The sequence below is a fragment of the Hipposideros armiger genome, unplaced genomic scaffold (assembly GCF_001890085.2).
Source record: "Hipposideros armiger isolate ML-2016 unplaced genomic scaffold, ASM189008v1 scaffold_164, whole genome shotgun sequence".
Classification (NCBI taxonomy): Eukaryota; Metazoa; Chordata; class Mammalia; order Chiroptera; family Hipposideridae; genus Hipposideros; species Hipposideros armiger.
The window spans coordinates 3,193,118-3,206,383 of record NW_017731514.1 but is presented as its reverse complement, the minus strand read 5'-3'; the positions used below and the strand labels follow the sequence as shown (position 1 = coordinate 3,206,383).

General features: G+C 60.0%; 1 protein-coding gene across 1 annotated transcript in view; it reads left to right on the top strand.

The window, feature by feature from the left end:
- Positions 1-10,569: 10,569 nt before the first annotated feature.
- The window catches only part of LOC109387619 (uncharacterized), a 19,337-nt gene continuing 16,640 nt past the window's right edge, over positions 10,570-13,266 (top strand). The window contains exon 1 of the mRNA XM_019651687.1: positions 10,570-10,582. Coding sequence (XP_019507232.1) covers positions 10,570-10,582 — 13 coding nt within the window. The remainder of the gene's footprint in view (positions 10,583-13,266) is intronic.

Below are 13,266 nucleotides of genomic sequence, written 5' to 3'. Positions count from 1 at the left end.
CGACCCGCGTGTCCCTGCTCAGGCAACCTGTCCCTGAGCCCCAGCCCAGGGTCCAGCCGGGCCCTCAATGCTCTCTGGGCAATACCCTGGGCAGGTGCCCCCTCTCTCAGCCTCAGCTTCCCATCCGCGAGGCTACAGGTGCACACTGCCGACGGTGCAGGCTTCTCTGAGCAGCAACCACACCCTGGACGCAGTGGCCTTGACACAAGCGGTCACCGTGTCAGACGCAATCGGGGCCACGTGCTCAGGGCTCCCTGCGCGCCAGCACCCAACTCACCTCAGGGCTGGACAAACACGCTCATCTCTGGACACACGGCTGCTCCAGACCCGGCGACATTCCCCTCTATACACAGGAAACGGAGCTGGTGTCTGAGCCCGGGGCCCTCCCAACGCCTGGGGTGGGGCAGGAGTTACAGGGCCACCTCCCATCAGTTGAGTGGGCTTCCTCATGCCGCTCCACACCCTCCCCTCAGGGCCCCCGGCTCCTCCTCCTGGCCGTCGGCTTCCTCCGTGCCCACCGCCATGTCCCCAGTTGGGACCAGCCACCTTTGCAGGTTTCCCCTCACCCACCTACAGGACAAAATCCATGCCGCCTCTGAGAGCCCACCAGGCATCCGTCCTCCGAACTGACGATGTCCTGGGCAAGCCCAGAGCCTCCACTGGCTGGGCAAAGCGGGTTACAGACCAGTGAACATATTCTAGGAAAGCCCTCAGGGCTGCTCCTTCAAAGCAATCAAGGGCCTGGCTGGTGGCACTGGCCCCGGCTTGGGTGTTGACCAGCCCAGCCCGGGAGACACTGCCTTCCCTTCACCACCGGGAGGGCCGCACGGGGCCGTCCTGGTTTTACAGGTGAGGCCCGGCTAGCAGGTCACCTGCCCAAGGACCCCGCTCTCGGCAGTGGTGTGGGGACACAGCCAGCTCCTTCTTCTCTTGTCCCTCACCCTTTGGGGGTCTCAGAATATGCGACTCTTGGCCTGAGAAGACCCTCCAGGGTGAACACACGTGTTTTCTGAGCACAATGGAATGGGGAAAACAGTTAGTCTGGGCTACATTTAGGACCAGCAGACAAGGACTGACCCACAGGGACCCCCGCGGCCGTGGGGAGCTGCCTCCTACTGCAGTTAGTGGATTGGAACGTGGCTAAAGGCCCTTCTACCACCCAGGTGGAAACACCTGCTACGGCTACTCTTCAAAGCCAGGGTCAAAGTGGGGGCACCCTGTGTCCATACAGCTCCGGTCAGCAAAACCAGCACAGATGCTCATTCGGACCCAAGTGTAAACGACTGACAGCAGCAGTCAGGGTGGGTGTCCGCGTCCTCAGCGCCTGCTCTTCACACGCTCTGACAGACCACACATCGGACAGGCGACAATGGAGAACCCAGGCCGCGCCTCAGAGCCTCACCGCCCTGTGCGAAAGCGGGACCCCCACAGCGTGAGGACGGAGGACAGAGGCCCCGGGCGGCTTCCTGGAGGAGCTCATGTCTGCCCTTCCCTGGTGAGCACAGGTAACGGGATCGCGCGTGGGGGCTGCTGACACGCAGGGAGGCTCGGTAAGTAAGTGCTGGGCCAACGACCTCGAGTCCACAGCCGGCGAAGCCTGAGGAGAGCTGCACGGCCCTCGGCCAGCAGAGCTGCCCTTGGGCTACAGGGGAGCCCATGGGCCATCCACACCACGCCCGCCTGCGTCACACCAGAGAAGTCTGACCGGCAAAGGTTCTGGTTACACACGACACACAGCAGCGCCCTCCTGGCGACACCGGCTCCCCCAGCTCCAGGTCGGGGCCACGCTGGGCATCTGCACTGACAGGTGGCCAGCTGGCCTAGGATCGCTCTAGCCCAGGGCAGCCTCCTGTGTGGGTCCCCTCCAGGGCGACGCACATCCGCTCCGTGGGGCTGAATCTTGCTCCTCTATTTCTTGGAAGCTCCCCAGCCCATCACGGGGGTCAAACCCGGGCAGGAGGGGACACCGCGAGGAAGGTCCCAGGCGTCCCTGTGGCTTGCTGGAAGCTTGGTCCCCTCAAGCATGCTCACTGCCTCTCCCCTCCAGGTCACGGTGGGCAGTTGGTGTGCCGAGTGGATAGACACCCCATCTCTGGGCGTTCTGGCCACTTCCCCGGGTGTATCCGAAACCATCGGACCACCTGAGAGAGCGACAGCCACCTGGGCGTCTCACAATCTCAGTGAAGACAGCATAGGCGACGCTACCTGCGTCATGTCCACGGGCACCTGTGCTGTGGCGCTGGAGGCGGCCGGGGCCCCGGCTGCGCTGTGTGGGCTTAGATTAGGAACGCCAAGATGAAGACGAAAGCAACACCAGAGCAAGCGCTGACCTCCAGCCAACGCCTCTCTGTTTATGGTGCACTTAACATCCATTTTCATTACAGCGCAGTCTTTCTAAAGAGGCGGGCACGTGGTTCGTCATGTGACAGCGGCCTGTGTCTCACGCTGGAGTGGCCGCAGGCTGCCCACTTCAATGTCCCAGGTGCTTTGGTGACGAGTTTTGCTCTTTTCTTTGACTGAGGAGCTCATGTCTCACAGGGTGGGGTTCAGAAACCGTCACAAGTTCCTGAACCCACCCTCTCGGGGCCGGGTCTGGAGGACTTGGTGCAGAATCGACATGGTTTGGGAGGCCCAGGGCAGCAGGACAAAGGCCTCTGCCCCCGGAGGGCAGGACGCAGAGTGCTCACACACCTGGCACGACGCAGCACTCCCACACCTTGGACGCAGCCAGGTGGACCTCCAGCATGCCGCCCCAGTTCTGGGGATGACTCCCCCAGGGGAGGCCGGGCACTTTCTCTAGAAGCCCCGCTCCCTCGGCAGGCATGCGGGGAGCAGAGCCCCTCTCCAGCCTGCAAACAGGGTGAGCTCAAGTGATGAGCTGGGTCCTCCAACACCCCGCAGAGGGACCGCTCTGTCCCCCACACAGCTCACCTCAGAGCCGGCCGGGCCCCGCAGAATGAGCCCGTGAAGAAAAGAGACACAGTGGAGTACGTGGCCGCACCCTGCAGCCTCAGCTGTGCAGCAGCCGAGGAACATAAATTGGCATCGATTAATTAACAGGAATCCTATGCAACCCATTAATGGGATTCAGCTACACTCAGGAAGCGCTATCAGGTAATGGAATGCTACAGGAGAAAATTAATTTGAAAATAGAGCCAATGTGTTTTTTCTAAAGAGAGGCCACTCACGTGAGTCCAGCCGCATCTGACAGTTTCCGAGGCATTGGCATTTTAGCTGCTAAAAAATCATAATCTGAAAGCCCTCTGGAGAATGGTTCGATCTACCCCAAAATGAAGCACCAAGGTTCAGGCCATGGGCAGCTCCAAAACAACGTTCCTCAACAAGTAATAAACCAAATACGCCTCAGACCTTAAAAAGGCAGCAAGTGTTTCTCTCCCAGCGTCATTCCGGTAGCTGCTGACGGAGACCAGGGGCCCTCGCGTAGCTCCAAGCCTGCCTGTTTCCCGTCAGGTCCACCGGCCCAGGAAGACCTCCGCACCGCCCCCCGCCCAACCACCCCCAGTCCGAGGAGTTTAACTGAGCGGGTAAACTCAGCGACGGCCATCTGTGTAATTCTGGTTTGGATTTTCCTTGACAGCAGGTGAGCCCCTGGAGCAGAGGTGAAGAGAAGCGAGCCCGTCATGGCTGTCGGCAAGAACGCCAGGAGAACCACCCTGACGACCTGAAGACAAGGCAGGCGGGACAGCTCAGGGCCCCGGCTACCCACCCCCGTCACTCAGGACTCCATTCTGCCCATCCTCTCAGAAAACCATTTCGGCCGTCAGTAAACCTGGGTGCTGTGCTGGGGGCGACAAGGCTCAGGGCCGAGGGAAGGGGCTGTGCCCTGGACAGGCCCATATGGGGGACGGCAGCCCAACGGCAACACGACAACAAGGGACTGCAGGGGCACAGGAGCACGGCCTCCATGGCTAAGCCCACAGTCCTGGGGGCACAGAGAGGGTGCTGGGCGAAGAGGGGCCCAGCCCTCCCCCAGCTCACACTGAGGTGCCAGTGCAGGGAAAGAGGCCCTCTTAGGTGCCCTGGCCCTGTTTGGCTCCTGTTGTCCCAGTGAGGGCCACATCGTCCCAGCCCAGGACACCACTCAGACCATGTGGCTGGGCCCGCGGGGCTGCTCGCCTGCCCAGTGTGGGCCCAGTGGCCACCCCGTTAGGTTTCCCAGGTCAGGAGGGAGAAGGCCTCCTTTACACGGTGAGTGTTTGCACCTGATGTGCACCCACGTCCCAGCCACGGCCCCTGTGACTGCGCACCCCTGCCCTGGAGAGACAAGGCTGGACCTTGAGGGTGTCCAGGCAACCAGAACCACCTCCATTCCAGCAGCATCTGCTGAGCCACCCATCTGCCGTGTCTTGTATCAAGGATGGTGGGCTGAGCGCAGATGCAGACAAACGCACAGATACCTGCCAGGTGAACAGGCAGGGGCTTCTCACACCTGGGGCAGGAGCCAGGCCTGGGCACAGAGGAGGCCGTGAGTGTGGGCCCGGGGCAGAAGGTCCCTCTCTAGTCACTCTCCACAGTGCGTCACCATTCCAGACGTGAGCCCGTCCTGCGGGCAGGGAGGCGGCCCACCAGGACGAAGGCACGGCAACCTGGACAGGGGGCTGCAGGCTGGCAGGTGGCCTGTGTGACAGAGTGGCAGCCCAAGAAATCAGTCACTCTGAATATCTCAGGGTGGGTGTGAGCGAGAGGGGGTGGTGGCATGTGAGGCCGGGCCAGAAGCCCGGGAGGGCCTGGCTGGCTGGTCTGGAGCCAGGGGAGCTCTGGGCAGTGGTGATGGGGTCAGAGTGACAGTGCCACCTAAGGAAGGGGCCTTTGGCAGCCAGTGGCATGGCATGGTGTGGCCAGATCTCTGGGCTATTCCCCCACCAGGACCCCAAGCATGGGCCCCCATTTTCATTTGCATCTTGCAGGGTGAGCAGCGGGCACACCAGATACCAGCCGCCCCTTAAGCAGACCGGCCGGGCCCGGGCCCACCTCCTGCCTTCCGCCAGCCTTGTCTGTGCTGGGGGACCCCCGAGGTAACTGCGGCATGGTGGGCTGACAGCCAGGGAGGTAGAACCCAGCTCCTGAGTGTTATTGAGCTAGATCCCTGATGACACACTTCTAATGAGCGACGTCATTACAGGAAGAGCCGCCACGTCTGCAGCGTCAGTGGGGGTGTTCACAGGGCTCGCTCTCCACACCAGTCAGGGAAGTGGGCACAGCCGGAAATGGGGTCCGACCCACTCTGCAGCCCCTGTTCACACAGGGGGTGTCCGCCCGACGAGGCCACAAGCTGTGTGCTCAGGGACCCCTGTCCTCAGGTCTGCTGAGCTCACCTGGCACCATGTGATGTGAGTGACCAGTCCCTTGTTCGAAAGCACACCGAGGTGTTGGTGCAGCGGTTTCAACTTCATCATGTGCATTACAGGGAAATCCCACTGGCCCTCAAGCCCAGGAGCTGAGCAGAAAGAAATGTCACTGTGCCTGGTGTCGCACGGCGGGGAGGGGCTCAGGCCCAGGCTGGCCTGCGCTGCTGTGTGTGGCCTTGGAGCCAGGATTACAGACCCACGAGACGAAGGTCCGTGCTTGTCCTCATACCACGAGCACCTCAACTTCAGGTGGGGAAACTGGGGCCCAAAAAGGAAGACAGGATGCATGTCTGTAGCATGTGCACACACACGGCACGGAAGGATGGGGAGCCGGCATAGGGTGGGGGGACCCTGAGCTCTGTCCCCAATCTGAGCCCCCCTCCAGGCAAGGCATTTCCAGCCTCTTTCGGCAAAGGAAGCCGCAGGCCTCAGCGGTGCATCCTGCCTTGCCGGCTGAGAACTACCCGGTGAGGAAAGTCATGTCCCAACACCCCCCTCCGTCCCCAGAACTGCAGACAAGAGGGTGGCTGAGCACATGCAGCGTCTGAAGGTGACAAGCCACGTGCAGGCTGGGTCTGGGGCTGCAGGGAGGACGCACAGGCTGTGTGCACGTGCACCAAGGGACTTCTCCGTGCCCACCCCACGGACATGAGCGCCAGGGAGGGAAGGTCTGTTTTCACCCTGAAGAAAGGAAGGAAGACGGGCGGAAATTTGGTGCAGGAAACACTGCCGTCCGGACTCACACAGGGTGGGCGGGAGGCGGCCCTGCCTGGGAGGTGGCACCAGGAGGAAGGTGCCCCTGGGAGCCAATGAGACAACACCAGGCTTCCTGCCAGGGCGGCGGCATCCTGGCACATGGTGGGTCTGAGCCAACTCTCCCTGCAGAGGTCTCCTCGGGCTCAGTGAGGGCCCAGTGATCAAGCTGGTGTGACCAGGCCAGAGCAGAAAGGGCACCAGAGTCCCCCCGGGGGGTGCATGGCTGACTCTGGCTCTCCCCTCCCCCGCCCCCCACATGCACACCCAAAAACTGAAGTAAAGGCAGCATCCAGGCTAAGGGAAGCTGCCAGCAGAACTTTCTGGAGGGAAAGGCACTTATGACATTTGTTCCAATGGGCTCCAGATGAACGCTCCAAAATCCCGGCTGGGACCTAACCACTTCTAGCACAGGCAGCGTAATTAACAAGTGGGCGGATGACGGGAAGGGTGAACGGGCTCCCCTGTCACCGCGAGATCGGGGACGTCTGATTTTCTCTGAGCGGCTTTATCACCATCGGCGATGCAGTTACGTGTGAGACATAGAGAAATGAAGACACAGAGAAGAGGCTGTCAGCCACTTGAGGACCTGGCACCGGTTCCAAGCTCTGGGAAGCAGGGGTGTGTGGAAACGTGCAGACACCTTCCTTGCCCAGCAGACGGCTGTTCCAGCAGCCCAGGCAGTCTGGGGGTGCTGGGAGAGTGGGGAGTGTATCTGGGAGGAGAGGAGGGGTCAGGCCAGGACAACGCGCCCCTGCGGGAAGGTCTCTGGGACTCTGTCCTCACCCTGCACTAGCCATTCAGCCACGGAAACGGCCACGGGGCTGTCACCGCACTGGCACTGAGCCCCAGGCCAGGGTCTTCATTCAACATACCAGGAACGCCAGTGCAAGTGGGTTGACTGGGGACCCACAGACCAAAGCAGGGGTCCCAATGGTGGGGGAGGGGGGCAATTCTGCCCCCAGGGCACACACAGCAAGGTCTGGAGACATCCTTGGTCGTCACACTGGAATCGGGCAGGCGGAGGCCTGGGACGCTGCCGAACACCCCACACAGTGCCCAGGACGGCCCCGCCCCAGAGAGGGATGTGGCGCAAATGTCCACAGCACGGAGCGGGAGAACCGAGTAGAGGGGTGTCAGAAGAAAGAAGGCACGCAAGGAGATGGTGGGGGCTTCAGAGCGGGAGCCACGTGACCGAGGTGAGGCTCATGGAGGGTGCGGGGTCCTGCCAAGGATCCTTGATAATTGGGAGCATTTCACTGGATTCCACGTTCTTCTGTTTTTTCCTTTTTACTCAGACAGTGTTAGAACCAGATTAATCCTCGGGGATCCCACAACCCCTCCATTTTTCAGAGGATATCTCTCCAGCCCCACCCTCAACCCTTTAGCCCCTCCCCCAGTCATTTGGATCCACCTCTACCCTTTGGGCCCCGCCCCCAGGCCTTCAGCCCCACCCCTAGTCCTTAGGCCCCGCCCCTGTACCTTCAGCCCCAGCCCTGCAGCGGTTCACCGTGGAGGGTGCCAGGATCAGTGAGTGTCTGTCTGCTCCGAGAATCAGGCATTCATCCCCTTGGAGCAATAAGCCATGCACCAGGGAAGCTCAGCCTAAAACAGAGGCCGGAAGTGAGCTCTGACGGCACCAGGATGAAGGCAGACAACACTGGGGAGGGAGATGAGGCAGGGTGTTCTGGGGAGGCTTCCTGGAAGAGGGGGCCCCTAACACTGGGTGGCAACCCCAGGACCAGTCCAGCTCACGGTCCCCTTCCTGAGTCCGGTGACACTATGGAGGGGCTCTGGTGGGCAGCGAGTGAGAAAGAGCGGGGTTTGTGGTAAGAACACACATACACACACACACACACACACACATTTCTGCGAAGGGAGGCCCTGTGACAAGGCCTCAGGCTGGACTCCACTGGGCCGGGACAGAGGGACACAGAGTCCTAGCCAGGCAGGAAAGACCCCAATCTGTGAGGGCCTGAGCGACATGAGCAGGGGTGATGGTGAGTGACGGGGTGGGGAGGGCTGGTGCAGGGTTTCCATTCTAAGGGGAGCCATGCTGGGGGCTCGGGGCCGGCCCAGAGGCAGAGGGACCACCGAGGACAATGTGAATGTGTCCAGGAGGGCCAGGGGCCCTGGTGAAGGCCAGGCAGGTCCCAGACATGGAAAGGTATTCCAGCTTAGACGCTGGGCTGCCTGCCACCTGCCACCCTTGGGAGGCACCTGCTGGTGTGAGGTTGGGGCAGCTGCAACCGGACAGGGCATAGCATCCACCAGAACAGTGTGCCTGGCCCAGGCTGGCAGCCCCTCCTTACTGCCTTTGCTCTGTGCTGACCTGTCCAGTCCCCCGCTGGGATGTAAGCCCAGGCGGCTGCCACCTCGCCCATCCCTCTGTCCCCAGCACTCCCTAAATACTCACATGGCTAAGCTGGAGGCCAGGTCTCCGGCCCCACACAGGTGCCTGGGGCCATCCCTCCAGCACACCTGCCTCAGACGTGCCAGGAGATCCGGGTCCCCAGGTGGGACCCCAGGGAGGCCAGGCCCTCCATGGGGAGGCTGACCCCACAGCAGGTGGCGTGCCAGGGACGGGGAGGCAGGAGCCTAGGAGATGAGTGAGGCCTCTCCAGAGAGACTCTCACAAGGAGCCCCGTCCCACCATTCTCGAGGACAGCGCTGGCACACGGAGCTGGAACTGGGCCTCCTGCAAGCCAGGGGCCCCGGGGATTCCACAGGAGTCCCACTCGCCTAGTTGGAGACAGAAGTTATTCCACACTCGACAACTGCCAGCCATTTTAATAAGTAAGTAAACATTACAGAGCCTCGGGGGGCCCCCACCCCACTCATTGGGGTGACAGAGAGATGAGAAAAGTCCCAGATCCTCTGCCAGCTGCTTGGCCGGCTCTGGAAAGCCATGCAGACAGCTCGTGCTGCCAGCCAGCACCAGCTCCGGGCCCAGCTCTGGGAAGCCTGTGGAGGGAGGAGACAGCGGCGCTGGACCAGCAAGCTGCGTTCATGGGTTCATGGCCTCCAGGCCGGCCCCAGGGGTCCTCACAGACGCCACAGAACACTGGTGCAGCCCTGGCACCCCAAGCCCCAGCTCAGGGGGTCATGTATGTAAGGCGGCACTTAGAAGGGACGCTGCAGACTCTATCAGCCCATGCCCTTGCAGGCCCTGCCAGACCAGCCATGACAACGTCCCAAACAAATAGCAACTAGCAGGTCTGCGGGCCCCGCCCCTCTCCGCAGCACTTCCTGCAGCGTCTGGTCCCCTAACACACAGGAGATCCTGATTCGGGTCCTCCTTGTCAATCTCCTCCCTACCACTCGGGCTGTCACCCATGGCACTCTGGGTGACAGGTGGCATTCTGTAGAGGTCATTAACTCCAGAGTACCACATTTCAATGCAAAAAAATGAGCCCTTCCAAATGGGCACAGCTGTGAAGCTATATAAAGAAATGGGGATTTGGAGGCTCTGCTTTTTTTCCCTTGCCACATTATCATAACGCTTCCCATAATTATGCCCATAAAAGTCACCTGAAAATACTTCAAGCTACAAAAGTTGGTCTGCGTATTTCATTCCATGGCTATGCAGTCCTGATAAGAGATTCCAGGGGCTGAGTGCAGCCGGGCGCCGCACGTTGAGCTGAGCCTTCCAAACAGACTGCTTTTCGGATGCACCGCCCTGTGGCCTCACTGGCAGGAGTGAGGTGCCGGGGAATCCTAAAGGGGCCCGGACCCTCCTGGCAGTGTCTGTGGGTAAGGGCAACGGATGGAACTGGGGAGGACAGAGTGGCACGCAGTCAGCCTGCCCTGCCGTCACCCAGAGGTGTCATCAAGAGGGACACTGTGCTCGACCCTCCCGGAATCCCTCCCTCGGGGTCTCTGCCCCAGAGGACGCTCCCAGGGGCAAAGCCACCTCTACCTTGCAGACCCTTGGGCACTGAGTTAAGCTCACAGGAGCCCCACAAACAGAGGTAACATGTCTTTATGTGGTTGAAAGACACAACAACACAGTTCCCAAGCCACAAATTCATCGAATAAAAACAGTAGGAGAAAAAAAAAAAGATGAGAAATCAACTTCTGAATGGCATCACTTCATTAAGCCTCCAGTATTTTCAATTTCACCTCTCTGGGAACCCCAGAAATAAAATTTGAACAGCAGGAACGTGGCATATTCTAATCTCTCCTAAATATGCAATAAATTGTGTTTATAAAGGAAATACGACATCAGAGAGCCTACGCTCAGTTAGTATTCTAATGGATTAAAACAATTCTGAAAGTTGTTTGTAATTTCTTCGTCGTTGCCACCGAGGACATGAGACTTTACTTAAAGATACAATTCAATTCTGATGGGATTTATCGGGAAAAAAAATCCAAGTCAGAAACACAGTCACACTGCCTCTCCCCACAGGGCTCCTCAGGACTTGAAAATACAGACGGCCCTCCCGCCATGTACCCGCCAGGTACGTCAGTCCACCCAGCTATTCCAAACTGCAACCTACGCTAACGCATCCGTCTCCACCTGTGAATTAAATACTGCGTATCGTGTCAAAGTCAAGGCTCAGTGTCACAAGGCATTCACCAGCGCGTCACTCCCCGCTCTTATAGCCAGTCTGTCGTAAGCCAGTGTGGAAAGACTACGGCACACAGTCAAACCACCCCATCCGAAAAGCACGTCCAGGCCGACCTCTCTGCTCCAGGTATGCGAAGGGGAGGACCATCTAAAGCAGCACTTTCTGGGCCACAATGACAGAGGTTCCCCCAGACCAGAAGGCAGGGGGTTCAAGTTTCTCCTGCAAAGTCCTCACCCCCACCCCAAGTCAACTCTCCGCCAAGCGTCCAGCCTTGCTCTCAACGGGATGTACACAGAGGCAGAATACGCATCTTAAAGAAAGCCATCCAGCCCCCACCGGCTTCCTCCTTCTGCCTTTCCTGGCAATTCTCCCCCAATAGGAGAAAATGACAAGGCTGTGTCACTATAGCAACTGGCCTAATTGGTGCCTGCAGGTCTTTCTCCAGCCAGAGGGTGGAGCTCATCGCCTTAAACATGGATCTGTGCAGGCTGCAGAGAAGGAAGGTCTTTCACTGGGCCTGCAACAGAATACCCCGGCGCTGAAAGCCAGGCCAGGAAATAATCCGGTTTTCTTTCAGCAGCACCAGGAAGTGAACACCTTATGTGTTGCAGAGAACAGCGCAGATTTCATAGGCAGGATCACTGAATCCTGTATGAGACTTATCACTCTCCCTAATTAATGATACACACACATATCTGCTCCATAACACAAAAACATTTTTGGGTAATAAAAATCCTGACAGATACAAAAACAATTTACAAACAAGGACGCTAACTACTCTTCTTCATCCCGGATCTATTGGAAAAGAGAACGGAAATCACGGGAACCGTTTCAGATACGTTTTATTTGCTTTGTCAGTTCTAAAAAAATAAAAAGTATTTTTTTTTCTCCAGGACTGCTGTTACAAGCTATAAGTTGCTATTATGCCTATTTTGTATTTTAGTGAAATGTTTTAATTTCTCCAAGTGCATGTCTGGTGTAATGGGGTGTGTCGGGGCCGGTTATCTTACTGTCAATTACTCCACACTTGGGCACGGAAACACCCGTGAAATCGTGGGTAACCCAAGCTTTGTCGTTAATGATTTCTGCTGGTCTGGATAAGAGTTACCAAATGTCCTAATGCTGGAGGAAGGCCTGTTTGCAGGACGCCAGGGAAGCCCCCCCAAAGGCAGGCTGAGTGTGCCACGCAGGTCTCGGGTTCCAGGGCTCATCAGAGCTGCTGCTCTCTGACACCTGCCTTGGACAGTCCTGGAAGGTGTGGGTGTCAGGATGAGCACCGGAGATGCCTCCTAGGGTTCAGGCCGTGGCCGTTGCAGTCAGAGCAGGCAGACTGCGAAGGTGGGAAGGGGAGGGCCTGGCTGGCGCTGGGGGTGTGAAGTGTTGAAGCCACAGGGAGGGGGTGCCGTGTACTTGACAACGATTATCAGCTGCTCTTTTCCCCACCTGGAGGGCTGCCTCCAGGCCAGCCTGCTGTTGTCGGTTCTCCCGCACCGCCCCAAGGACGCCGTGGCCAGAGCCGGCCAGGGATGGCGCCAGGGGCTCGGGGCGCTCCAGTCCTCTCCCCAAACACTGCTGAATGAGCCCCTCTCCCGTGCGTGAAGCCACCAGGAAGTGCGTTCAAATGGCGCCTCCGCGGCGCGGCGGGAGTTTATCTGCCATTAACCCTTTCTACATCCGCAAGAAAGCCTAGCCAGGGCTGGGCTCCGACCTGTGAGCGCCGCGCACGGGCCGAGCAGCCGCGGGGAGCGGGGAGCGGGGGAGCGGGCGCCGACGTCCGCCGAGCCCCAGGTCCACGCCCGGCACGGAGCCTGGGCGCGGGAGCGTGTTCCTGGGGGCGCGCTCTGAGCACCCCGGGGCGGGTGCCGCCTGGGCAGCCTGGGCTACGACCCCGCTGGGACCCCCCACCCCCCCACCGCACCCCGTTGCATGACCGCTCTGTGTCCAGCCGTTGGCGGTGGCTGTAAGGAAACGCAAAGCCGGGCTGGACCGAGCAGGACGATCCCTGCCCTGGGCCCCGGGCGCCCCTCGCGGTCCCGGCGGGCTGGGCTGTCCCAGGACTAGGGCGACCGCGCCGGGGCTTCGGGCTCGGGGCTCCGCGGGCCGCTGCAGTCTCGTCGGGAGACGGGAGGCTCGGACTGGGGGCGAAGAGGCCCCGGGCTGCGCGGCGGCGGCTGGGGAGCAAGACTTGGCGCTGGCCTCGTCGTGTGTGTGTGTGTGTTGTTGTTGTTTTTTGTTTAAGAATCCGTATTCTTCCATCACCTTCCGCGCCCGTGGCAATTCTCCATGACAGGTGTCCCCCAGCACCCGTCCCTTCTCCTGCTGTGCCGGGAACGGGCCAGGAGCCTGTGCCAGGCGGCCAGCCTGGGGGCGGAGCGGCCCGCGCCATCCAGGTCCGAGCCTGGACATCGGGGGCTCCCCACCCACCCCCATAGCTGCGGACCTGCGACCGGAGCACTGACCACCCCACCCCACTCCCGAGGCTGCGCCCCGGAACTCCGGCCGCCCCATAGTCTCCCAGACCACAGCCCGCGCCCAGGGCACAGCTCACCCCCAGTCACCCCCGCCGCCCCTCA